General features: G+C 47.7%; 1 protein-coding gene across 47 annotated transcripts in view; it reads right to left on the bottom strand.

Annotated features, from left to right (window-relative positions):
- Positions 1-11,496, bottom strand: part of MAGI1 (membrane associated guanylate kinase, WW and PDZ domain containing 1) — a 490,362-nt gene extending 478,866 nt beyond the window's left edge. For 20 of the 47 annotated variants that reach the window (XM_005297845.4, XM_005297835.4, XM_024100129.3 and 17 more), the window contains exon 1: positions 11,058-11,493. In XM_005297845.4, the coding sequence (XP_005297902.1) occupies positions 11,058-11,367 (310 nt within the window). In that variant the 5' untranslated portion in view covers positions 11,368-11,493. Of the gene's footprint in view, positions 1-11,057 lie in introns of all 47 variants that reach the window. The other 27 variants (XM_008179458.4, XM_065550684.1, XM_024100121.3 and 24 more) reach the window with 3 other exon arrangements.
- Between the last annotated feature and the right edge of the window lie 15,399 nt (positions 11,497-26,895).

Here is a 26,895-nt window from a genome sequence, read left to right on the forward strand (position 1 = left end):
CCCTCCTTGTCAGAGGCTGCCAATCAAGTAGGCGCCACTGCAGAGCTCGGATTGTCTTCATTCATTTGTGGCCATGGGTTAATGAGGTGCAGACAAACTCTGCGCATTGTTATTTAGGCCAGGCTTATTTAGAAACAGCACTGCTTGCCTCCTCACTGCAAGGGAGCCACAATACTCCAGACACCAAATGCTGCAAAGATGTCATGTTTGGATAGCAAGAAACTCCCTAAGCCTAGAGAAGCACCTAATGACCTTCCCAAAAGAAAAAAACTAACAGCTGGTCCAGGTTCTCCGTTCTTGGGAAGGGACAGTCCAACCCAGCACGCAACACCTGAAAGAGCTGGCACAGGATTTCCTTCTAGTCACCAAGACTGAAGAGCTGAGCAGTATTTCCATGCTGCAACAGCTGCAGAAACTCCTCACATCCTGGGTGTAATTATTACACTTCTCCAAGAGGAGGTAGCTAAGTCGATGGAAGAACAGCCACCTCTACAGGACAGGGTAGGTCAACCTAACTACGTGGCACAGGACATGACATTTTTCACAGCCCTGAGTGACGTAGGTAGGTCAATAAGTTTTAGTTGTAGATCAGGCCTGAAACAAAGTGAAAGCCAAGCCATCAAGTTTGGGGAGCGTTTGAGGGGGAGAGGAAAAGAGATGATGATTGCTTACAATTATTTTTTCTGGTCTCACATGTTCAGTGATGCCCTAAAAGCTATTGCTGTACAACTGATGCTACTAGTGGCAGGCCAAGGGGCACATGCAACATCTTCACAGGACACTGGTGGCAATCTAGTCCATGGTGTCCATGGTGCAGGTGGTCACTGAACACAACTTCTGGGCGGGAACAGAAGACACAAATAAGGAAACGATAGGCATGAACTCGGAGCAAGACGCAGTATATCCCTACCCAGAGACAGCATGTGCAAGGCTAAAAGGAACCTGCTTCTCCACGCATGTATTGGAGTATCAACTCTCTAAGCATTGGCCATTCAAGTTACAGCACCCTAGGTAAAGCGAACTTTTCTTCTATTTCTTAATTTTGCTTCTGCAAATTCATGGCGCTTGCTCATGCAGGCCAGATTTCTCCACGTTTTCAACCAAGAGACCCGAACCATTTAGCTGTGAATATGAGAACTGAGAATTTCCTTTAACGTATGCGTCTCAAATGTAGGAGCTTCCAGCAAACCAGAGGAAGCATAAAACCACCTCTTAGCTCATTCCTTAAGATATAAGCAAACACCCTCCATCTGGAAGAAAGAAGAGAACCAACTTATTTGACAAGAAACATTTTAAAATCTTGACTTCTTAACTGATTTACAGACTTAGACTAGGCTGTGGGACATGTTCATTCCCCTCCCTCCCCGACTCCGACATATGTCTGAGTCTCAGAATACAAGTGGTTGAATGCGGATTTCACGCGCAAGTTAGAATACAGTTCTGTTTATCACTATTCTATCCCAGTGGTCTCCAAAGTGGGGTGCGCAAGAGGATCCTTGGGGGTGCGCGGCAAGAGGAGCGCTTTTATTTTTGGCGCTTTGGCAAAAATGGTAGAGCGTGCTCAAAATTTTTTTACTGATGGGGTGCGCGATCAAAAAAGTTTGGAGACCACTGTTCTATCCCATTGATGCAAATGTTGCCTTTATTTAGGCCAGGTGCACATTTAGCCTGAATGAGACCCTCTGAGCGACAATTTTATTTCCTTTACATCTGAGTTCAATATTTTAAACTGAATGAAGGCTGCAGATACGTATCCAGAACTTAAGTTAATACATTACAACACTGTAAGTTTTAAAAAATAAGAAAACGAAAAGACAGAAAATTCAATGTTAAATTGTGTCGTGTCAGGAAAAAAAACATTGAAATGCAGCAAGCCAGTGCACAGGTCACATACCCTAAGCAAGCTGAACGCCACCTTTCAATCCCCACCACCTTCTGTGTAAGGTCAACATGTCAAGATTGGGAAGATGAATTACCACATTCCAGCTAGTAGTGGACATGTTAACCATGGACACCTTAGCGCTGCAACAGCTCCAGGTGACATTCTGGCGTGGAAGGTCTAACCTGGCCATTCTTAGGGTTCCCCCACCTCTAGCCAGGAAAAAATGGAGTAAGCTCTGCCCAGGGCCCTGTCTGAGCCCCCATCACCACATGTATCGCAACTGCCAAACCACATCCATTCTGTCCGAGCTGGTGTCTTCTATTATTAAATCATAGGCCATGGCTACACTGGTGCTTTACAGCGCTGCAACTTTCTCACTCAGGGGAGTGAAAAAAACACCCCCCTGAGCGCAGCAAGTTACAGCGCTGTAAAGCACCAGGGTAAACAGTGCCCCAGCGCTGGGAGCCACGTTCCCAGCGCTGTAAGCTAATCCCCTCGGGGAGGTGGAGTACCTGCAGCGCTGGGAGAGCTCTCGCAGCGCTGGCGCACGACCACTCGCACTTCAAAGTGCTGCCGCGGGAGCGCTCCCGTGGCAGCGCTTTGAAGTTTCAAGTGTAGCCAGGGCTACAGTCTTAATGAAGACACTGTATTTATGGCTTATTACAACAATCTGTAACCCACTAACTCCCCCTTTTTTGCCTTAGGCCTGCAGCAGCGTTAACTGGCCACTTCACCTTGAATGATCTCCTACAACACCTTGCTAACTACTTATGCTAAACAATGTGTCCCACCTTGCATTTAGCTGTGACACTAGAGTACCTTTCCCAGCCCTAAAGAAGAGCGGTGTGAGCTCAAAAACTTCTTTCCCCAACATGCATCCGAAGAAGTGGGCTGTAGTCCACGAAAGCTTATGCTCTAATAAATTTGTTAGTCTCTAAGGTGCCACAAGTACTCCTGTTCTTCTTTTTCCCCCAACAGAATTTGGTCCAATAAGAGACATTACTTCACGCAACTAGTCCCGCTATCATCAATCATGTCTCTTACCGTAATGCATAGGGGGCAAGAATCCGACCCCACCATGCTATAGGCACCGAGCAAACACAGCATGAGACAATCCCTGCCCCAAAGAGCCGACAATTATTCTAAAGAGACAAGCAGACAGACGCGGGAGGGGCAACAAACAAGCAGAATAATCAGTGCAGTGGTGGCAAGTGTCACATTAGTAATTTAAATCGTTTCACCAGGGTTATGTTAAACGGGGATTAGTTAGATGAAGAGACAAACAAAGGGACAATGAGAGTTGGAGACAGGAGGAAAGGGGTGGGAGGGACTGGCGCATACAGCCAATCTGCACAAGGGCGAGAAATCAGAACAACAGAAAGGAGGACAACAGTAGTGGTCTTTGATCCCAGCTTAAACTGCGTTCTTTAACTGCTACTATCTCTGTGGAAGGCAGCCCGGCCAAGCCGCAGGGGCAGATGATTGTACCGAACCATAATATTTACACAAGACGGCACTGTCTCCCTGTGACACAGGTAAATATTAACCCCGTTTCACTCCTGGAAAAGCAGTCACAGAGTTTAAAGGGACTTGAATGGGAGTCTAGCATAGGGCTGTGAAAAACGAGGCTGTAACCCTTGCTCTGCCTCTGATTCACCTCGGACACCTGATAAACTCTAATCCTCAATTTTCCCACCTGTGGAATGGCGTTAATACAAGCCTAACTCTCAAGGAGTTTGTGAAGCCTAATTCATGTAAAACACTATGTGATCCTTGGGGGGCGGGGGGGAGGGGAGAACCCCAAGGGCACCGCAGCATTAATAAGGCTACACAGGATATGTCTACACCTGCAATAAGACACCCATGGCTGGCCCAGGCCAGCTGACTTGGTCTCACAGGCTAAGGGGCTGTTTAATGGCAGTGTAGATGTTCAGGCTTGGGCAGCTCCAGCCCAAGCACATACACTGTGATTAAGCAGCCCTTTAGCTCAAGCCAGCCGGCACAAGCCAGTCGCAGGTGTCTAATTGCAGCACAGATCTATCCTCAGTGTTACAGAGTTGGAAGAAGACCTAAGGAGGTCCTGATTCTAGTGTTCTACGCTGCCCAGTAAACTACACTGCCCAAAGAGCCCTCCCCTCCCCAGCATAGGTTTTCAGGCCTGTGCACTCGGCTGGTAAATTCCATAGGAACTCTTGACAGAGCATGTTCTTGGCCAGCAAACGACCTTCCAAGTTTGCTGGGCTGAAGTCTAACAAATAGTTTGTGAAATATGCTGGAAATTAAAGCAGGCCCCAAATGTTACCAAAACTCCAAGTAACCACCAACCTAATCCTACGCATGAGATCTATTCACCGCCTCTATCAAAAAGAGAGTTTGGACTTTGGAAACCACGATTTCAGAGATATATAATCTGCCACTCAAAAAAGGAAAAAAGAAGAACAGGAGGACTTGTGGCACCTTAGAGACTAACAAATTTATTAGAGCATAAGCTTTCGTGGACTACAGCCCACTTCTTCGGATGCAGAAGTGGGCTGTAGTCCACGAAAGCTTATGCTCTAATAAATTTGTTAGTCTCTAAGGTGCCACAAGTCCTCCTGTTCTTCTTTTTGCGGATACAGACTAACACGGCTGCTACTCTGAAACCTTTCAAAAAAGGAAGTGTTTTTCAAAGTTTGTTATGAGTGCCACATCTTGGGAATGGCTTGGCAAACACACCTTAAATTTGGCCAAAAAGTTACCCTTCAGCAGAAGTGCTTCAGATTTGGTACGTGTGCCCCAAGGACCTTTTTTTGAGGAACTGGGTGGAGAAGGATGTATGGATGGAATCAAAACAGGTCTGAGAATGGAAAACCGGTTGCAACTTCAAGTATGGCAAGATTAGCAACCCAATCACACATATCCCTACATTTTATTCCTTTAGCAATAAGACACTCACGATTTGGCCATCAAACTTGCTGAATGTAGTCCTTAAAGTTATTGAAGAGTTATACAGCAGGTGAATTTCATGTTTCACATTTAGCCGATTAGAAACTCAGACCTGAAGCACTTTTGCCATAAAGTAAAAATTCAGTCTAAAAAACCCCACTAGAACTGCGTTAATATCTTATAATCGCAATAATTTTGAAACATTGCTTGTAATTACGCTATAATTGTGGTTTAAATGTACTGCAATACGACGGCCCATAAAGAGAGAGCCTAGAGTCTCATCACATAATGGGCTGAAAGATTCAACTTATTGTGAAAAACATAATCCAATTTTATGACATTAAAGGCTCATATTAACTCTTTAAAAATGTAATAATGGCAGGGCTGTTAAATTAAGACTGTGATTGAATAACTCTGGGATGCGAACCCACTCTTTGTAGAGGAGGACATAAAAGTAGGTGCATGGATGCATAGCTAATCATTTTGCCACAAGCAGGGTCCATTTTCACATTCCAAATCCTAACAAATGCTTACGGCGTGTAAGCTTGATTGTGGTAAAAACCTGATCTTCACTATAGTGATACTTTAAGACACAACAGTCTACATTTCACGTGTGGTAAGTGCAATAATATTTCAGATGCACAGAATTTCTGATCAACTCACGGACAGGATCTGCATCTTCACTGATTTTATGCTTGGATAGCAGCTAGCACATTGTGGGTGCTATTGCAGTATAAATGGTGAACATAATCTCTAAGTCCAAAATAGATGCCGACCTCGAAAATACCAGTATGAAATTTTTGATCAGTAAAAATTTATGATGTTATCTGTACTTCGGATTCTATTACCTAAACTTTAAGGATGTGGAAATGCACAGGGTATTGTCAACGTGTTTTTGTTTGACATTTTGTTAAGTGTTGGGGGGGAAAAGGAGAAAAAAAAAAAAAAAGAAAGAAAGAAAAACAAACCCCAAACCTTTATCCGAACCAAAAAGAAAGATCATGTGATAGATCAAGGAAGTAAATTCTTAATAGCAGCAAGAGTTTTATAAACTCATTTGCATTTACCTAAAACAGGCAGATGGGAGTCCAAAATAAACACTGGATGGAAATATTTTTACATTTCACAGAATTATGCATCAGTGCCAGCCATGAGTTCTGTAACCTACCTATCCAATGTTTAATGTTACCTATTAACCAACCTGCCACCCTGCTTTCCCAGCATATGTAAAACTACTGTACACACAAATTCATAGAGGCATCAATATTTTTTATATTTGTTCATGTTTCACACAAAAAATAATTGGAAGATACCACATCCCTCACAGGCCCATTTTGGGGAAATGATGTCAGAATATACGCTCATGCAAACAACTTTTAAAGGAGCTGTTCTATTCACATGAATAGATTCCAACACTTCATAGAAATGTACTGTCAACTCACCAGGTTTTAGAATTTCTCTCAGGGTCAAGGTAAGGTTTTAAAAGAAACAAACATACGTGACAGCAGATAAGACACTACCATTGGGGAATGAATGTCTGCCCTTGTTTACCTTATACGTGGCTTAAAAAAAAAATAAAAAATTCCCCTCCCCCTCCATACTGACTTCAGAGTAACCCAAAAACATCACTCATGTAAACTGATCCTCATGTACCATAACTTCAGCCGGTAGTAGTAAAGAAAAAAATTAAAAAAAAAAAAAAAGTTTAAGTGCACAGAGGACTTAGTTTTCTCCGACAACCTTTTCATTTATAGTGACAAGGAGGACTTGAACAACTGACACATGCCATCTAATCAAAAAAAAAAAATCTGACTAATCTTGAAATATCCCCCAATTTCTGTATTTCATGAGAAAACAAAGAAGAAAAAAACATCCTGTTTTAAATGAAAGGCACATAACTAATCTGTTATGGAGAAGTTGTTAACTTGTCCATTGTCAAGAACAAAAGTTAAACGCCTGTTTTTTGTTGTGCTCTCTCAATCAGGATATGTAAACAGCAACAAGAGAGAGAGAAATTAAAAAAAAGAAAAAAAAAAGTCAGTCAGTCAAGTATTGTCTATTTATCCAATGGATAAAAATTGTAAGTTTATTGCAGGAAGCTACAATATTAAGCGTGGACAGTGGAAATCGAGATATTATGCTAATGCAAGTCTTACACTACCAAATATGTGATATTAAAATGAATGGGAGATGAAGAGACAAGGTGTGGGAGGGAATATCTTTTATCGGATCAACTTCTGTTGCTGACAGACACACACTTTTGAGCTTACACAGAGCTCTTCTTCAGGAGAAGTAGCATCAGTTTTGCATTCTTTACGTAGATCAAATTAAGTGGTCCATACAACTATATTTATTAATTCAAATAGAGTTGATCATCACTTTGTTTGAAACTGAAACAACAACAACAACAACAACAGGAAGGGGACGTGGTCAGTTTTAAAAACACTGCACCTCAGACTTAAAATATTTTCCATTGTTTTGATTTTTCACTATTATCTTTACTGGCCTAACTCTGACAGTACTGAAAGGTACTCAGTCAAGTTTCAGGGGCCTTTTTCCTCCCAAAGCAAAAGATTATAAAAATTATGCTTTTAAAAAGTAATACAAAAAAAAGCATCTATGGGGTAAAGCTGTTCACTTATTTTATATTAAAAGGTCAAGGAAAATTAAAGCACACCTAAATCCCATATGAACAGTTACTTTGGGGGGAGGGATAGCTCAGTGGTTTGAGCGTTGGCCTGCTAAACCCAGGGTTGTGAGTTCAATCCTTGAGGGGGCCATTTGGGGATTTAGTTGGGGATTGATCCTGCTTTGAGCAGGGGGTTGGACTAGATGATCTCCTGAGGTCCCTTCCAACCCTAATAATCTATGATTCTCTGAACTCTTATAAACAGTTACTCCAATTAGCTGTATTCTTACGTGCCCCCCAGTCACCATAGTATCCAAGTGCCCATTCAGACTGAATAATCACTACGGAAAAGAAAGAGTTTGCATTTTGAATTGTTATCCTATAAAGCTTGGCTTTAACGATGAAGAGTGTGTTTAACCTATAAAACCTTCATTTCACAGTTGTTTTTTGTTTGTGTGTTTGTTTTAACTGCAAGATCAAATCAGTTATTTTCTCTGCTCAAGCCTGCAGATGACTGACTTATTTATAGTAAACTTCCTGTTTTTCCAGCCTTGTAAATGTCATACAAAGCAGACAAGCCAATAAAGTATGTAAGTTTCCAGGTGAAGTTTGCCACAAAACTTCAGCATCAGTTAGGCAGGCACTGGGGTCTGGGGAGAAGGAGGGGAAATGGAATCAGACAGTTAAAATGTGTTTACACTCATTCACTTAACACTGTACTTTGCAGCATGTTTTAGTAACATGCAACTCTTGCTGAATATGATCACTTAAAACAACATTAAGAGAGAAACTGCTACTGGAAACTGACATAGAAATCATGCATTTTAATAGACTTGGAAGAATTAGAATTTTATCAGTAAAGGTTGGTAAACATCCATTTCACCATATATACACACAAACCAATGAAATTTTATTTCCATCAATAAACAGAAATGTACAGAAAGGCAAGGAAAGAAAAATGCTGCTTGAGAACTTACTGGAGTTTGATGTAGGGATATTTACTTGGTATATTTTGACATGTGATGTCGATAATTTGTGTTTTAATCATTATAAAGCTTTAACTTTTTGCATCTCAGTGTCTACAGTCATTAACTACCGTCTGATTCCCCTCTCCTCCATTGCGTGACACTCCCCCATATTTTCCTGCAACTGTGAAAATTTAAAATAAATACATTTTGGTAAAAAAAATAAATGCTTAAAACCCGTAATTCTGCACAACTGTGAAAATCTCAAATTATTATTGTGATTGTCAAAACAAGTAGTTCTTATGTAACCAATCCTTAAAACCCCATCTACATTTCTTTGTTTATTTACTCTATGCATTTCACTCAGCTAGGAAAATGAAAATCAAATTTTACTTTGTTCATAGTCAATTTCACTTCCAGGTTTTCAGTGCTGCAATCTTTGTGTTGCAAATACAGCAGGAGAAAGAAGACAATTGCTCCCACTACAGTTAAAAAAAGGGGGGGTAGGGGGACATTTCTATTGATTTTAGGTTTTATAAGTTATCTTACTCTGATACTTCTTTATGTAACATGTGGGGATATTTTGAACTAACATTCCATTTTAAAAAGGAAGCAGATGTTTATTACAGTGACAACTCAAGATTACATATTACATAACATACCACATGGAACAGAACACTACTCTTCCTATAATTTCCTTTGACAATGGAAGTTTGAATAGTGTCCATAGAACAAGTGCATGGAACTACAAACTAGCTTTTAATAGGGCTAGCAGACAGAAGTTCAGAGGAGAGCTCTGCTGATTTAGAAGAAGGGCATCAGGCAAACAACAAAAGACGAGAGTAATTCTTTTGGGTCAAGCAAATAGGTTGTTGCCTGCACATCAACTACACAAAACATCGCTGCATTTGCCAAACACAGCAAATCCCTCCACTTTGGGATGTGTACGTGTTTGTGCAGTAATAAACTTTCCCCTAAAGAATCTACTGAATTATCCTACCAGAATTTCCCTTCCTGCCTCCACTTATAGATGACCCTGGTGTGCTAGGCCACCATGCAAACCTACAGGTGTTCCAATATAATCCTGTTTATTTCAAAATCCTGGGTATTCAAATAACCTTAACAGCTTCCTGGAACAGGAACAGTTTCCTGGCACTAAATTCAAGTCCCACACTGGAAACTACAAACCTATTATCTAGACCTGCTGTGCTAACCTGTTAAAGGAAAGTATCAGCGGGGTAGCCGTGTTCGTCTGAATCTGTAAAAAGCAACAGAGGGTCCTGTGGCTTCTGTTAGTCTTAAAGATGCTACAGGACCCTCTGTTGCTTCTGTTAAAGGAAGTGTACTTTTCACATGAGGAGGAGGACTCTTGCTTCTGTCTTCCATAGCCTCATTTGAGAGCTCTCTCTCATCCAAATCCCTTCAGCTCCTGTCCGCCTGGCTCAAAGTGATGCAGAAATGACCTACTGCTAAGAGTGCAAGCAAGGCTAAAATAACCATTCCAAGTGGGGATAGTTACAGCTTTTCCCTTCCCCAGGCACACTCCATGCCAACCCTTTGACAAGCTAAGGCAGGCAGCTAGCAATCACATGCCTATACTTTTTAACAAAAAACTCTAGTCATAATCCAGCAGTGCAACCAAATGCTACAGGTCTATGGGATGCATCCCTGCTGAAGGAGTACATCTTTCAGGAAATTCCTCCAGGTCCAGTGAAATGAATTTTTTTGTTTGTTCACTAATAGAATTAAGCTAACAGATCCAAGCATTTCACTCCACAACTGCTAAGCCTCCAGCACTGCCTGTAGCTAGGGGTTTCGGTACACTTAAAAGAATGTCTTAAGGGAATTGCTCATTGTGCTTCAGGCAGGCCAGACTTGAAGGTAGTAAAACTTAAAGATTTATTTCCCCATGAAAACAGGGCTCTGATTGCACAGGGGGAACCTAAATGATGCCCAATTAGTCTTTGCATCGAAGAGAGCAAGGTGTTCCAAAGGTCATGTCGTGACCCTTGCTGACAGATAAAAAATGGACTATTTGTATGCCTTTAACCACACCAATAAGCTGCCCCCGCCTGGCGTTTTCTATTTGATCTCTGTGATCAAACGCTGTCCAAAGAAGGAGAAGAGGGGAACTGTTCACCTTCGTTGCATGTTCTGGTGATAGGGAGGGAAGGGTGGGGGGCACAACTCTGGTGCAAACATTTCATCACTCCCGAAGTCAATGTTTTGCAAGACTGGCAGAAGACGAGTCCCAGCGTTTGCCACTGGCCCCACCTGGACCGCGTTAATCCGGTGCGGGGGAGAGGGGATCTGCCCTTTCGGAGCGCTCGCAAAGGCGGAGAGAACCGACGCTTCCCCGGCTGCGTGAAGCCATGCCCCGGGCCGCCCTCCCAGCCAGCCTCCCCTCCGCTCCGATCCGCCCCGCGGGCACGGCGCGCCAGGAGCCGGCCGGGAGAGAGACCGCTCAGCCGGCAGGTGGGACGCTTCGCCGGCCCCAGAAGTTAGCTCCCGCCTGGAAAAACTTCACACACCCACCCCGACCCCAGCAAGCCCAGAGCCCAGCCTGCCCGGGGGAAGGAGGAGGAGAGGCGGGGAGAGCTCAGGGGCACAGCCCGAGCAAGGCACAGCCCTGCACCCCGAGTGCCGCCCCCCTTACCTTGTCTCACGGCTTTGACCGAGATGGGCTCCGTGCAGCTCCGGATCACTTCCAGCACGTCGTAGCGGGGCAAGCCGGACACGCGGACCCCCTGCACCTCCAGCAGCAGCTCCCCGGGGCTGAGCCCCGCTTCTTCGCCCCCGGCCAGCACCGGCGGGCCGCCCTCCTCCGCCGTCCCCACGTAGGGGAACTGCCCGTGCTCCGCGCCCCCGAGCAGGGGCAGCCCCGGCTGGCCGCCGGCCGCCCGCCTGGCCGAGCACTGGTGCACCCGGCTGCTCCAGTGGTTCTTCTTCTGGATCACTTTGGACATGGCGCCGCCGCCCCCTCCCCGGTCCGGTCCGGTCCCCCCCTAGCCCAGCCCAGCGGATGCAAAACAGGTGGCCCGGCGGGGCGAGCCTGGCTTGGCGCACAACTTCCCCAGCCGCTCAAGCCATCCTCCGCCCAACTTCGCCCCGGCTCCGCCCGCGGGGCTGCCGCCGCTGCCCGCCTCCCCCTGGCTCCGGGTCCGGTCCGCTCCGCTCCGCCCGGCCGGACAGCGCCCGGCAGCTGCCCCCGTCCCCGGGCTGCGCGGAGCCCGCTCGGCAGGAAGCGGCCGCGGCCCCTTTAAGCCGCTACAAAGACGCCGCTTGTTTGGTTACATTTCAGCCCGTCCCGTTCCAGCCGGGAGCCCGGGGAGCCGCCCGCGCAGGCGCCCTGCGCACGCTCTCCCCCCTCCCCCTCGGCCCGGGAGCGCCCCGGCTCGCTGAGCGCGCGCGCCTGACCGCTAGGCTGGTGCGGGAGCGCGGGCGGGGGGACTGGTTGGGGTGCAAAGGGGGGAGGAGCCGAATGGGGGTGGGAAGGGAAGGAGGAGTTGGGTTGGGGAATGGGGTGCCAGGGAGCAGAGTTGCGGGGTGGAGGGTGGGAGAGGGGAGGGAGCTGGGTTGGGGTGCAGGGGGGATGGGGGAGAAAGGGGGAGGGAGCTGGGTTGGGGTGCAGGGGGGATGGGGGAGAAAGGGGGAGGGAGCTGGTTTGGGAAATGGGGTACAGGGGAGCAGAGTTGCAGGGTGGGAGAGGGGCGGGAGCTGGGTTGGGGATGCAGGGGGGATGGGGGAGCAAAGGGGAGGGAGCTGGGTTGGGGAATCGGGTGCCGGGGAGCAGAGTTGCGGGGTGGAGGGTGGGAGACGGGAGGGAGCTGGGTTGGGAGTGCAGGGGGGATGGGGGAGCAAAGGGGAGGGAGCTGGTTTGGGGAATGGGGTGCAGGGGAGCAGAGTTGCAGGGTGGAGGGTGGGAGAGGGGATGGAGCTGGGTTGGGGAATGGGTGGAGGGGAGCAGAGTTGCAGGGTGGAGGGTGGGAGAGGGGAGGGAGCTGGGTTGGGGAATGGGTGGAGGGGAGCAGAGTTGCGGAGTGGTGGGTGGGAGAGGGGAGGGAGCTGGGTTGGGGGTGCAGGAGAGATGGGGGAGCAAAGGGGAGGGAGCTAGGTTGGGGAATGGGGTGCAGGGGAGCAGAGTTGCAGGGTGGAGGGTGGGAGAGGGGATGGAGCTGGGTTGGGGAATGGGGTGCAGGGGAGCAGAGTTGCAGGGTGGAGGGTGGGAGAGGGGAGGGAGCTGGGTTGGGGAATGGGTGGAGGGGAGCAGAGTTGCGGAGTGGAGGGTGGGAGAGGGGAGGGAGCTGGGTTGGGGGTGCAGGGGGGATGGGGAGCAAAGGGGAGGGAGCTAGGTTGGGGAATGGGGTGCAGGGGAGCAGAGTTGCAGGGTGGAGGGTGGGAGAGGGGATGGAGCTGGGTTGGGGAATGGGGTGCAGGGGAGCAGAGTTGCAGGGTGGAGGGTGGGAGAGGGGATGGAGCTGGGTTGGGGAATGGGGTGCAGGGGAGCAGAGTTGCAGGGTGGAGGGTGGGAGAGGGGATGGAGCTGGGTTGGGGAATGGGGTGCAGGGGAGCAGAGTTGCGGGGTGGAGGGTGGGAGGGGGAGGGAGCTGGGTTGGGGTGCAGGGAGGATGGCGGAGAAAAGGGGAGGGAGCTGGGTTGGGAAATGGGGTGCAGGGGAGCAGAGATGTGGGGTGGAGGGTGGGAGAGGGGAGGGAGCTGGGTTGGGGGTGCGGGGGGGATGGGGGAGCAAAGGGGAGGGAGCTGGGTTGGGGAATGGGTGGAGGGGAGCAGAGTTGCGGGGTGGAGGGTGGAAGAGGGGAGGGAGCTGGGTTGGGGGAGCAGGGGGGAGCAAAGGGGAAGGAGCTGGGTTGGGAGCTGGGGTGCAGGGGAAGAGGGGGAGCAGGGGGCAAGGAGCTGCCATGGAGGATGGGGAAGGTGAGGAGCTGAGATGGAGGGGAGGGAACCAGGATGGGGTACAAGGAGGAGAGGGGGTGAGTTGGGAGGTGGAAGGAGCTGGGTTGGGGGTTGAGGGAGCAGGGGCAAGGAACAGCGATGTGGGGGGTGGAGGATGGGGATGAGCTGGGATAGGGGTGCAGAGGGTGAGGAAGAAACACGGGGAAAGGAGGATGGGGAGAAAAGGCTGCCTGGTACATGTTCAGGGGTGAGGTGGAGGCAGGGCCGGTTCCAGGCACCAGCTTGGCAAACAGGTACTTGGGGCGGCCATTTCGGAGAGGGGCAGCACATCCAGCTATTCGGCAGCAATTCGGCGGATGGTCCCTCACGCCGGCTCGGACTGAAGGACCTCCCACCAAATTCCCGCCGCAGATCGCAATCACAGCTTTTTTTTTTTTTTTTTTGGCTGCTTGGGGCAGCCAAAACCCTGGAGCTGGCCCTGCGTGCAGGGAGGGAAAACATCCTGTCCATGTTGCTGGTGTCTGGGCAGAGACGCTGGGGAACAAATTACTGTTGCGAGGGGATGGGGGGAGGGAGCTAGAGAGAGATGCTGCTTGTGTGTTGTGTGGAAAGGGGCAGGGGAAAGATGTCCGAGAAACAGGGCCGGCTCTGGCTTTTTTGCTGCCCAAGGCAGAAAACCCTCCCGCCACCCCCTATCCCCCCCCAGCGCGGCAGGGGAGGGTGCCGAGCCGGGCCGCAGGCCACTGTCCCCGACTGGCCGGAGCGCCGGGAGGAGGGCGGAGAGCCCGGCCGGGGCTCCGCTCTCCACGGCGGCCAGAGCGCCGGGGGAGGGCGGCAAGCCCACTGCGGCTCCGCTCTCCCCGGGGGCCGGAGCACCGCGCCGCCCCCTCCAGGTGCCGTCCCAAGCACAAGCTTGGTGGGCTGGTGCCTGGAGCCAGCCCTGCCGAGAAAGGCAGGTGTGAAGCTGGCTGCCAAGTGCGGCTCCATGGGTGATATTCCTTATCAGGTGCAAACAAGCCAGCGTTTCCCCCCAAGTAGCTCTTCCCCCCCCCCCCCCACACACACATAGTGTGGTGATTTGCAGCAATTCTCAAACATCATTGCATCGCGACCCGCTTCAGACAACAAAAATTACTACGTGACCCCAGAAGGGGGGACCAAAGCGTGAGCTCCACCACCCTGTGTGGGGTGCGGGATCAGCCCTGGGTGGTGGGGCTAGGGCTTCAGCTTTGGTCTTGGGCCCCAGCAAGTCTAACACCAGCCCTGGCGACCCCCATTAAAATGAGGTCATGACCCACCTTGGGGCCCTGACCCACAGTTTGAGAACCCCTGGATTATAGCGTTCATGTTGATGTTACTTCCCAGTGCAACAAGAGTCTAGGGGGTTGGGTGGGAACTGAGAAGCGGGAGGGAGCCTGGGGCGTTGCTATGGGGAGAGGAGCTGGTGGAGAGAACTTGAGATGAGGTTAAGTATCAGGGGGTAGCCGTGTTAGTCTGTATCTACAAAAACAACAAGGAGTCTGGTGGCACCTTAAAGACTAACAGATTTATTTGGGCATAAGCTTTCGTGAGTTAAAACCACACTTTCACTCTATGCATCCGAAGAAGTGAGGTTTTAACTCACGAAAGCTTATGCCCAAATAAATCTGTTAGTCTTTAAGGTGCCACCAGACTCCTGAGATGAGGTTGTTCAGCTGGTCCATGAGTGGTTAAGACAAGAGCAGCCTCCTCTATTCTTCATCTTCATTAGCCTCCCTTCTTCTGGGCCTGTCTCCTATATTTTCCCCATGCTATTCGCCAATCAACTCATACCCACTCTGCCCCTGCCTGTCCTCCCTTTCGTGGGCATTGAGGCAGCTGGCCACCTCTACCTTCCCCTCCTGACTGCTCCATGCAAACTCGGATCCAGCCAGAGTGGAAGAAGAGCCAGCTTCGCTATCTGCTGTCCCAAGAGTACCTGGCGGTCAGGGGGAGAAACTGTGAGCAAATCCCTTCGGGGTGCATGACAATATTTTTGGCAATGTCCATCTTTTCCACAGCTGGTCCAAGCCTTTCCCTTTTTGAATTGCTCAAACTGCAACTAGTTCATAGTTTCTTTATTAGTTACGATAGGGGGAGCTGGTAGCAAGGTTGCCTAACTCTTTCCATGATAAGACCCTTTTTTCGGTTGCTTATAACTTTTCCAAACTTTAACTGTTCTAGCTGAAGTTTTCCAGGCTGGGTGTGTGCCTCTGGCTGATTTGATTTATTTTAGTTCCAGCAGAAACAGCTCAACTGTTTCACAGAATGAGTTTCGGGAAAAATTTAAAATGTTTTGACCGAAGCTATAACATGTCCATGCTATAGAGCTGAAATTTGGTAGGGTTCCTGCCCTGGTGTCATCATTGTGCCTTTTACTGCCCTAGAGAAAACCCACCAAAATTTGGCTAAGTTGGTGACCTCTGAAAATCACAGTTCACACCTGTGAGGTAGAGGTTTGTTGGAGGCTGGCACTAAGTGAGGCTGGGGTCCTATGGAAAAAATACAGTGTAATCATGCAGAGTCCTGTGGCACCTTATAGACTAACAGACGTATAGGAGCATGAGCTTTCATGGGTGAATACCCACTTCTTCAGATGCAATGTAATCATGTAATTAAAGACTGTTTCATAAGGCACACACACGGGGGGGCAAATTAAGGTTGCGCAGGCATCCTTAATTCTGGCATTTCTGACTTTATAACCTTAATAACGTTCTTTTGACATAGGTTTTTCAATGTACTTTATTGTTTGAGAGATTATGAAAAATGGCTTCTTGAACCAATTCCTTAAGAGAAGCTTGCATCCTGCCCTTCCACAGAAAGGCGTTGACAATCCCACACCAACATCTCCCTACTAGATTTTTCCCACTAAGAAGGATATGGGCCTAACACGCTTTCCATGGGCCAAAGTTCTGCAAGCATCTCCAGATTGTCATTAACTGACCCAGGCTGAAACTTGAGCAGAAAAAAAAATGGCAGTTGTCCCTTCCCAGACAACCTCTGCTCTCCCTGAAGCTGAAAGCCCTATTTGAATTCAGACAGATGTAGTGGGTGAGACAATATATTTTATTGGACCAACTTCTGTTGGGTGAGAGAGAGACAAGCTTTCGAGCTACACCAAGCTCTTCCTCGGCAATCCAAGCACGCACCACCCACAGCATTGCTGCTGATCGGGATCCTGGGGTTGAAACAAATAAGCCCTTCTTTGCTTCGTGCTCAGCCACCTGTAATATGTTACGTTACAGTGTGACGGAGGTTTGCCACCAGCCCTCTAGCTATCGTCCCTCACAATTCATCTCTCTCTGGCTATTTCTATACCAAGGTGACCTGTGAAGTTAGTTACAAGAAGGTATGTGGGAACCAGTGTTCTGACAGGTGTGGACAGAAGATCACTACCGTGCCTATGGCAGTCGTCTGTTGCTGACTGCTACTGCTTAGAGATATCAGAACCAAAACTTGTTTCACTAACCTCCAACAACAGCCCAAGGAACTAAGTGCTCTGCTTCAGTATGAAGTTTGTGTTCTGGTATCAAAGTGCAGGAGGCAGTAGTTGGTCTGGGTAAAAGGTATTGCCTCTAATCTTCCCACCTCTGCTCCCTTCCCCCAAATAAAGATCTAGAGTATGGCCATTTCGTAAAAGGGGTAAAATGCACGTTGGAGCATGATTATTGTTATTTGTATTACAGTAGTGTTGAAATCCCTTGTTGAGGTGGGGGCCCCATTGTGCTAGGTGATGTAAAGACATATAAATAAAAAACAATCTGTATTGCAATAGCATAATAATCTAAACAGACCAGAGAGACAAAGGGTAGGAGAAGAAAGAGGCCAAACAACTTGCCTGAGACAGGACATTGGAAAGGCCAGGAATAAAACTCAGGTCTCCTGCGTCCCAGTCCAGTGGCCTTTCAATGCCCATATTCACCCTCTCCCGAGGACTGGGGATCCAGACCAAAATATGGGATGTACAACACCTCGGAACGTGCCTGCTATGGACTGAAGATGGGAATAGGTGAGTGGAAATGTTCAGCGGGGCAGTCAATGTTGTGACCAAATTTCCAAAAAGAACCTCAAATCACCACATAGGCTTTTCAGTCCACCACTTTTTTGTTTGTGCATTTCCATCTCTTTAAGCTTTCTCCCTGCCTCTTCTAACTCGGAATTTTTATTACAAAGATCCGCTGCTGCTCCGTGTTTGACCTGAAAGCTGGTGACACTCCAGTGTCTTAGCCTTCCAAGAACAACTGCCTAGCATCTGCTAATCTGCTGTATGTGTCCCTCCAATTGGCTGTCCAACTGCCAGTCAGAGAGCCTCTCTGTCTTGTGGGTTGTACAGTAGAGCTGAATCAGTGACCAAGCTGACTAAATTCCCCAGGGATCAAACGCTAAGTCCGTCTGCTAAACCCGAGACACAGCAGCACAGCTAGGAGAGAAGGGTTTATAGTTTATTTGTGGGATTTTCTGCATGGCTGTTAATCAGAAATAAGACCCAACTGATAGAATTGATGCAACAAGTCTGAGTAGGGTGACCAGATGTTCCGATTTTATAGGGACAGTCCCGATTTTTGGGTCTTTTTCTTATATAGGATCCTATTACCCCCCACCTCCTGTCCCAATTTTTCACGCTTGCTGTCTGGTCACCCTACGTCTGAGTCTGCCAGTGGGAAGAGACGGTGCTTCTGCTGAGAACAGGCAGTAGGTTATTGCCAGCATTATTGGTTCACAGGGTTTGCTTTGTGACGGCCCTGCCCCGGCAAAACTCATCTGGGCTCCATGTGAATATCACATGAGTTGTGGCTGCCCATCTGAGAGAACCGCTGATGCCTCATGGAAAAATTTTGAAAAACTATGTAGAAACAATTCTGCTACTATATTATATAGTATAGGACAGATGGGGGGGGGGAGGGAGGAATTGTTTTCCTACTAATGCTATAATACTGTGAAGTAAATGGGTGGTGTTCCCATTCTGCTCCTCATACAGTACGCGTGTGCGCTGGATTCCCTCTCTTCCCAGGGCTGCACTTACTATTAACTTAAATAACAATAGAGTAGATATAAGTTTCAGCCTTCTCTGTTCACTCTGCTGCAGAGCGACTTCCAAGCCTTTTATCCTCCTTAGCTGGAACCAATAAGGCTCACTTGGTCTGGCTCTCGGCGTGAGTCAGGAGACTGGTTATGGATCTCTCCGCCGAGTCCTAAATACTGACGTCCGGTATAACTAATCCATTGTAGCCAATAGGATTTTAATGTTCTCATTCTGGACTCTCAGAAATCCAATGTTGCAGCAAGAAGGGGCACTCCACATACTCAGCCCCTACTATTTAAGCAGAAGGAAAATCTCAGTCAGCTATTAACAGTGTGGAGCCCATGACACACAGTAGAGCAGTTTTGAAGTTATCCATCAGAATCACAATATCCAGTTAGCTCTGTTGCATGAGAACCCTTTTTAGCAGTAAAAAGAACAGGAGTACTTATGGCACCTTAATGACAGGTATCAGAGTAGCAGCCGTGTTAGTCTGTATCCGCAAAAAGAACAGGAGTACTTGTGGCACCTTAGAGACTAACAAATGTATTAGAGCATAAGCTTTCGTGGACTACAGCCCACTTCTTCGGATGCATATAGAGTGGAATAAATATTGAGGAGATATATATACACACATACAGAGAGCATGAACAGGTGGGAGTTCTCTTTCTTAATTGGCCTCTCAGAGTTGGTAAGACAACTCCCACCTGTTCATGCTCTCTGTATGTGTGTATACTCTAATACATTTGTTAGTCTCTAAGGTGCCACAAGTACTCCTGTTCTTTTTATGGCACCTTAGAGACTAACAAATGTATTTGAGCATAAGCTTTCATGGGCTACAGCCCACTTCTTTGGATGCATAGAAAGGAACACACAGAAAGAAGATATTTATACATACAGAGAACATGAAAAGGTGGGAGTAGCCAGACCAACTGTAAGAGGCCAATCAATTGAGATGAGCTATCATCAGCAGGAGAAAAAACAAAACAAAAGAACTTTGAAGTGATAATCTCGATTATCACTTCAAAGTGGTTTTTGGGGTTTTTTTTTCTCCTGCTGATGATAGCTCATCTCAATTGATTGGCCTCTTACCATTGTAGAGGATCAGGGAGAGACCCAGTGGAGAGAGTCCCAGTGAGTCAGAGCAGAGACTGGCTGTCAGGGGCAGGTGAGGAGCAGAGATCAGGGGGAATGGAGAGGCTCCCAGAAGGAAGCAAAAGGTGTTTCCTGGGGGGAGGTTGAAGGCCACGGGAGCAGTAAGAGGGGTCTGCTGACTGGCATCCCAAGCTGGATGACCAGGGCCAGACAGCCGGAGAGGGCTGAAAGCGGGAGGAGGAGGAGGAGCGGCAGCAGGAGCAGAGGGAGTTACCTGCTGGCTGTAAGATGGAGACCCAGAGCCAAGGAGAGGGTTGAAGGCAAGGGGGCAGCAGAAGAACTTTACCCACTGGCATATGCAGGACTGGAGAGCTGGACCCAGAGGAACCAGGAGAGGACCAGAGGGAGTGAGGGATGCGCCTCAGCAGAGAGAGGCGGTGAGGGGTCCTGCTGGAAGGGCTGGGGTGGCTGTCCTGGTACAAGCACATGGGAGGACTGACAGAGTCTGGGTGTGGTTGAAGGCGCCAGCATATGATATATGGGGCATCAAAGGAAGGAGATGTCTTGAGTTTTAATGACTGCTGGCACTGGGGTGAGAAAAGGACTACATGTTTGGGACTTGAGTTCTGGACCATTTGCCTAATGTTTTAAAATAATCCAGCCCCAAGGAAGGTATTATTGTGTTAAGAGACCCTGAAGTGAAATGACTGAGGATGCTGATCAGGGAAACTGAGGCAGGTATGCCTGCCAGGCCGGGACCTGCTGCAGGGGGATGCTCCAGCAGGATCTGCCTGATGACAGAGACCATAACCTGCCGGTGCAGGAGACAGGACCTGATGATCTAATAGGCCTTTTCCATCTCTAACTACTGCAATTTCTAATCCTACTTTATTTCTTGCAAGGGACATTAAGCCCTTGATAAACATTAATTAATGAAGCTTCACAGTCCCCATAGGATAGTTGAATGATGTCACTGGGGCAGTGAGGGGCTCAGCAGTTTCTTGTCTCAGGGTTGGTTCCAACATGCAGCTACTGAGGCCTCATCTCACCAGGGACAAGTTGACAAGCACGCACTCTGTTGACAAGCTCACGAGCCCCATGGTGTGGTGTGCAAGCTGCTGCGTGCTGGCTCAGGGCTCTCTGGTGATCATTAGAGCCTGATTAGCTTGGGGAATTAGGATGGAGTAGCTCCTTCCCGCACAGGCTCTCACAGAGCGTTACAGATCTGAACTGGGTCTCTCAGCACCCCAGCCAAAAAGCTATGGAGGTTCCTGCCCGCTCCTCCTTGCTTGAGTGAACTGCCAGCTGTAAGGAAATCTACAGCTGCTCTTCCCAGTTCCCTCCGTGCAGTGGTGGTGTTGCACAGGGCTTTCAGGCAGATGATAGGGAGAAGGTCACATAGTTAGTCTTGGACCTCCCAGTGAGGTATTCCCCCAAACATTGTCAAACTAGGTTATGATTTTCATGTCTCATTTTGATATGTTTAACCCAACTTTATATTTACTTACTGCCCCATGTACCTTTCCCCATGGCTTGTCTGTCTGCCTGGCCTTAGTCCGTGATCTGTGCGGGACAGGGATTCTGCTTTCTTCTCCGTTTCTCAAGTGCAGTGTAGGCACTACTGGAAATAAACAGCAGTTATCTTGAACAGGCTATGGTCAGGCGTTTTAGCAAATGTTGTCCAGTCCACATCAGCATGCCGTGAATTTCCACTGTGTGTCTTGGGTCTAAATGAACCCAAAGAGTCAAAACTCAGCCAAAACCACATCATTTCCCCCCCTAGTTTGAGAGTAAAATGATAGAAAACCACCGCGTTTTGCTTGTGTTGGGGTGAAAACTGTGTTCAGCTGCTGAAGTTTTCATGGTTTCTACCTATAACTATTAATCCCAAAGGGTTTGCTTCATGTTCTAAGCTCCCAGGCCAGAGGTTAATGGAGATCAAGGAGAAGCTTAGCTGTGATCATTTATATGAACAAAATATAGGATTTTTAGTAACAGCACAATTCATTTTTAATTTCCCCTCTAAAATGCACGTTCTTTTGTTACTATCAACTTTGGGGTCTTCAGAAACTGGTCCTTATGGAAAGTGGGTGAAGGGAGATTTCCGAGATCACTAGTAAGGTCCACCCATCACATCAGAGCCATTCATACAATTATTTCTGTTCCATTGGTGCTACTAGTAGCCACTAGAACAGCTTTTTACCTTTATGCTTCCTAGTCAAAAGTCACTACCCATAGAAACCCGTCTAACTTGTATCAGAGAGCAGATCCTTAGTGGTGTCAGAATGTCGTACAGTTACCTACATCCAAACATGTACAGAAGCAATATAGCTTTATAGTAATAATAACAAATTTGCTACATAATTTGTTCCAGTTGTGCTGACCCCCTGTGCAGAGCCCCATTGGCTTCATGGGTGAATTGCTGGATTGTGGCCTAAACCTTTATTCTGACAAACACGGACGTTTGTTTATCATGTAAAATCTCAAGACTTAAGCCAAGGACAGGCTGCTGCAAGCAGGCACTGCCAAAGCTGACACAGAGATCTGCCAGTGAACCTCCATCCCAACTTGCAACACCCGTTATTCTAATCAAAGGTCTTTCTCAAGCAAAATTGCAACATTTTGTGTCATGTGGCATAGAGACGAACAGAGTCATTAGGTGACCAAGGGACTGTAATAAGAAACCATCTACTTAGTGAAAGGACCCACTGGGTCACCTTCCCCTTCAATTTATTTCAACAATATTTTATGTATAACCCTTCTGCCAGTGATTTCCCTGTGTAGCAGGGAACCTCTGCTTCTACACTGGCTTTCGTTCCAACATGGCCCCATAGGAGATCTAAGGCTTAGCCCCGCCCCTCAGGGATTTCAGTTCTAGTAATCGCTGACAGAAACACAGATGCTTAACTGAGTCTTACCAGCTCTGTCTTTATACACTAGAAAGGGGAGGATCCCATGACTTTACAAAGCATCTACACCCCCCCAGCATGAGCAGTGGGATTTGGCATCCCTCCCCACTGCTTAGCAAGTGAGGTTGAGGTGCCACCCTCAGTCAGTGCAGGCTAAGTACAGTTCTGCTGCCCTTTATCCATACAATAAGGATAACAACATTTCACTAGTACCCCGGCATTCAACACCAACGTGAATTGTAACCCCAAACCAGTCAAAAACGGATCACGTGGGCAATGCAGCTCTGTTTGCTGAATAACTAGGCAGAGGAGGTGTGTCTATGCAAATACAGTCTGCTCCTGAAGTCTTCTCTCCCGGCATGTCACTAGATGTCAGGGGAGAGCTCCTTCAGACCCTGCTTACGTATACAACAGCATTTAAAGTTGAAGATCAATCTCATAATCATAGGAAGACACTCCAGGATGTGTTTTATGGGGCCATTAATACACTTCTTTGGTGGTTAAAGTCATCGGCAGCATGAATTAATGGCCCCATAAAACATACCCTGCCATGTCTTATGGCTTAAATAACACACAATATGCACTGTATTTTGGGGTCATTCTTGCATGCCTCATGCAAATATAAGGCAACAGAACAAAGAGTTGTAGCCAGCTGGCAACAGATATAATCTGCTAGGAATTCTGTGCCTCAAAAGTCTTACAGCCATTGTGAAATAGAAATTATTATTATTATTATTATTATTATTAAGGAACAGATTTTTAAATATTCCTAAGGAATTTAGAAGCATAAGTCCATTGACTTTCACTAGTCTCCCCCTTATAAGTGTGTGACTTTGAAGGCCATATTATTGCCATGGGTGTGGCCTTATTGGCAACCACAAAATTCGGTCTGTTTCTAACATTTTAAAGCTATTGAGGGGATAGGGCACTGCTTATTAGTTACAGTAAAGATCAGATTAGTTTGCAAGCGTGCCTCGCATTACCGCTCTCTCACGACAGCCTGGCTCTGAGCTCTTGATTCAAAGCCAAGGCACTCAGTAGGTTTCTACTCAAGTTTACTGGATTCCACTATTAACGACAGTGAGGCTCTGGGGCACTTAGGAGCATTTCCCCCTTATTTTTTAAAATACATTTTTAAATTAAAAAAAAAATCTTGACATTTCTACTTCGGAAGGGTCTGTTCCAGGATGGGCTCTCTCTCCCCATCATCAGCGGGGTCAGGAGGAGTCACGCAAAAGAGGAGAAAAGTCCAAAGTTCAGATTCCTCCCTTTCTTGTGATATAAACAAATATCCTTTCCAGGTGAGCATGTAACTCTCCTCACCATATTTTCCTGGGCCCACACTAGCTGACATGCTTATCGCCTCCCTTCAATCTGAGCACCGCTAGCTCCTTGGACCTTCCTTCTTGTATACATAATAAGCTGGGCCTGCTCGGGTAAGATGCCCCAGCTGTATCTCCACCAGAGCTACTTGACCCCTGCCTGTCTGGTTCCCTGCAGACCTGACAGGGAAAAGGGAGGTCTGGGCTCTGACTTTACCTGGATAACTCCAGCCCAACTGTCCATGGGCCTCACCCCATGTAGTCAGTCAGTGTGTATGTGTGTGTTTTTCTCTCTCACACACGCACACAGGTGGCACACCGTGATCAGAGAGCAATGCTGGGTACTGCTTCTCCATCTCACCTCCTGGGGACTGGGCAAAGAGCCTCCACTAATACCATCCCTGTTTTGTTTGTTTTTTTTAAAGGCACATCATCCTGCAGTGAGGACAATGGGGTTGCATGTGGGTCTTCCCTTCCCCAGAGGGGAGCTATTAGCGCTTGGGTGAGACATTCTGCCTTGGCAGCAAGCGCTCTCAGTGGATTTAGGGAACAGAACTGATATGGCCAGACAGGAGGCTAGAGGTCTCCCATGCTGTTGCAGCACCTGCCACTACAGTGAGAGACACATCAAGTTGCAAGTGGTAGGAAGAGGAAGGCTGTTTCCTCCAAACCTATGAGATGGACATTGGCTGTGCTGCCACCGTAATAAAGGTTCCTTTGGACGACTCATTTATCAGTAACCATTAGACCATACAGCTTTGCCACCCAAGTCTCTGGGCCTGACTCGCCACTCTGTTTCACTAGGTCTATCCTGACGCAACTCCACTGAACTCAGTGGAGTTACATGGGCAAACATATGTAGGATCAGGCTCACGTCTCACCCTTGCCTCCTCTGTCTTCTGCTGCATCTCGGTAAGAGAACATCAATGCTGTTTCCTCTTTCTCTGGCCCTGCTGCCCGTTTTTCTCTTTTTTAACCCGCCACTCGCTCCCTAATAAAATCCCACAAACAATGCAAGCCTGCTGAACTAGATAATTTTCACGGCACAAGATCTGCTGTGGGAGATGGATGATCGTCCACCTAGGTTATTTTTGCTGTTAAGTAGCCAGAATCGCACCATAAAGAAGATGCAAAGTTCGAGCCTGTCAAAAGCCTTGTCTGGAATGTGACAGATGCCTGTCTTAGGGCTGGTCTACACTGGGGGCGGGGGGTCGATGTAAGATACGCAACTTCCCCTACGGGAATAGCGTAGCTGAAGTCGACGTATCTTATTTTGACTTACCTCCCGTCCTCCCGGCGCGGGATCGATGGCTGCGGCTCCCCTGTCAACTCTGCTACCGCCGCTCGCCCTGGTGGAGTTCCGGAGTCGACGGGAGCACGTTCGGGGATCGATATATTGCGTCTAGACAAGACGCGATATATCGATCCCTGATAGATCGATCGCTACCCGCCGATCCGGAGGGTAGTCTGGACGTACCCTTACATGTAGAAAGCTGTCTGGGCAATGCTAAGAGAGAATCTAGGGGCCCAAGCCCTAGCTGGGTCTGGGCTTCGCTAACCTCTGCATAAAAATGACACCCCAGCCAGCAAACAAGGAATAGCTTCGGGGAGTTCTTGGGGGAAAGGGGGCGGTGGAGGGAGGAAATGCAAATAAAAACGACTGCGCTGAGCCACAATGTGTTGAAGGGAGCAGAAACACTGGCTGCACTAGGTGCGCTTCTAATGCGCTGCCTGGATTGGAAGCAGCAAATATTAGCAAGAGACCCCTTTTATATTTTTTGCTGGGGTAAAACAACTCTGTCCCTGAATGCTGATAAGGGGCTAACTATAGAGCCAAACACTGCCGCCCTCCACTTCCATGCGCAGGGAGGAGCTTGCACTCACCCATGATGGCAGAGGCAGCAGGGCATGGGAGCTGCACAGGTTGCAGAAGTTGGGATAATGTGGGAAGCAAGCTGTGCTTCACTGTGTGCCCCTTGCCCCCTTCAACCATAGATCTCGGCAGTGCAAGATACTGCAGACTGAAGGCGGAAATGAGCATAACTCTACTGACGTCACGGGACCTATGTCCATTTACTCCAGCTGAGTATCTGGATCTCATCCTGGGTCTGTGAAGCGGGAGGCTCCCATTGTTGCGGCTCTACAGGCAGCTGAAGAAGAACATGACAGTCCAGATGTGCTGTCAAGGGATGCAGGGAGCTAGTAGAGGGAAGCCAGGCAGCAGCATAAAGGCAAGGCCCTGTCTTCCGGTGGATTACTAAAGATCCACCCTGACTGACTGCGGACATTTGTGGATTTAGAGCACTGAAGCCCTGGCCTCTTCGACAGATAGGGTTAGAGGAACTACTGTTTTGTAATGGAAGTATTCCAGGGAACCTCTGCAAAATAAAGGCCAATCCAAAATATTTCACTTCGGAAGGAAAAATCAGATGCACAACTACAAAATGGGGAGTAACTAGTTAGGAGATGGTACCACTGAAAAGGATCTGTGGGTCATAGTGGATCACAAATCAAATACAACTCAACAATGTGATGCAGAAAGGTTAATATAATTCTGGGGTGTATGAACAGTAAATACATTAGAAGCAAGAGGAAGACCAAAGCTATGGTACACCTGTTACTCAATGGGGAGGGGGCAATAACAGAAACGGCAGACGTACTAAACAACTTTTTTGTTTTCAGAAGTCACCAAAACGGTTAGTAGCGATTAGATGTCTAACATAGTGAACACCAGTGAAAATGAGGCAGGATCAGAAGCTAAAATAGGGAAAGAACAAGTTAAAAATTACCTAGACAAGTTAGATGTCTTCAGGACACCATCCTAGGATACTCAAATTGCTGACTGAGGCCATTAGCGATTATCTTTGAAAAGTCATGGAAGACGGGAGAGATTCCAGAGGACTGGAAAAGGGCAAATATAGTGCCCATCTATGAAAAGGGATTGGGAAATAAGGACAACCCAGGGAATTACAGACCAGTCAGCTTAACTTCAGTGCCCGGAAAGATAATGGAGCAAATAATTAAGCAATCGATTTGCAAGCACCTAGAAGATAATAAGTTGGTAAATAACAGTATTGATTTGTCAAGAACAAATTGGGTCAGACTAACCTAATAGCTTTCTTTGACAGGGTAACAAGCTTTGTGGATAGTGGGGAAGCAGTAGATGTGGTATATCTTGACTTTAGTAAAGCTTTTGATACTGTCTCGCATTACCTT

Source organism: Chrysemys picta, chromosome 7 (genome assembly GCF_011386835.1).
Source record: "Chrysemys picta bellii isolate R12L10 chromosome 7, ASM1138683v2, whole genome shotgun sequence".
Classification (NCBI taxonomy): Eukaryota; Metazoa; Chordata; order Testudines; family Emydidae; genus Chrysemys; species Chrysemys picta.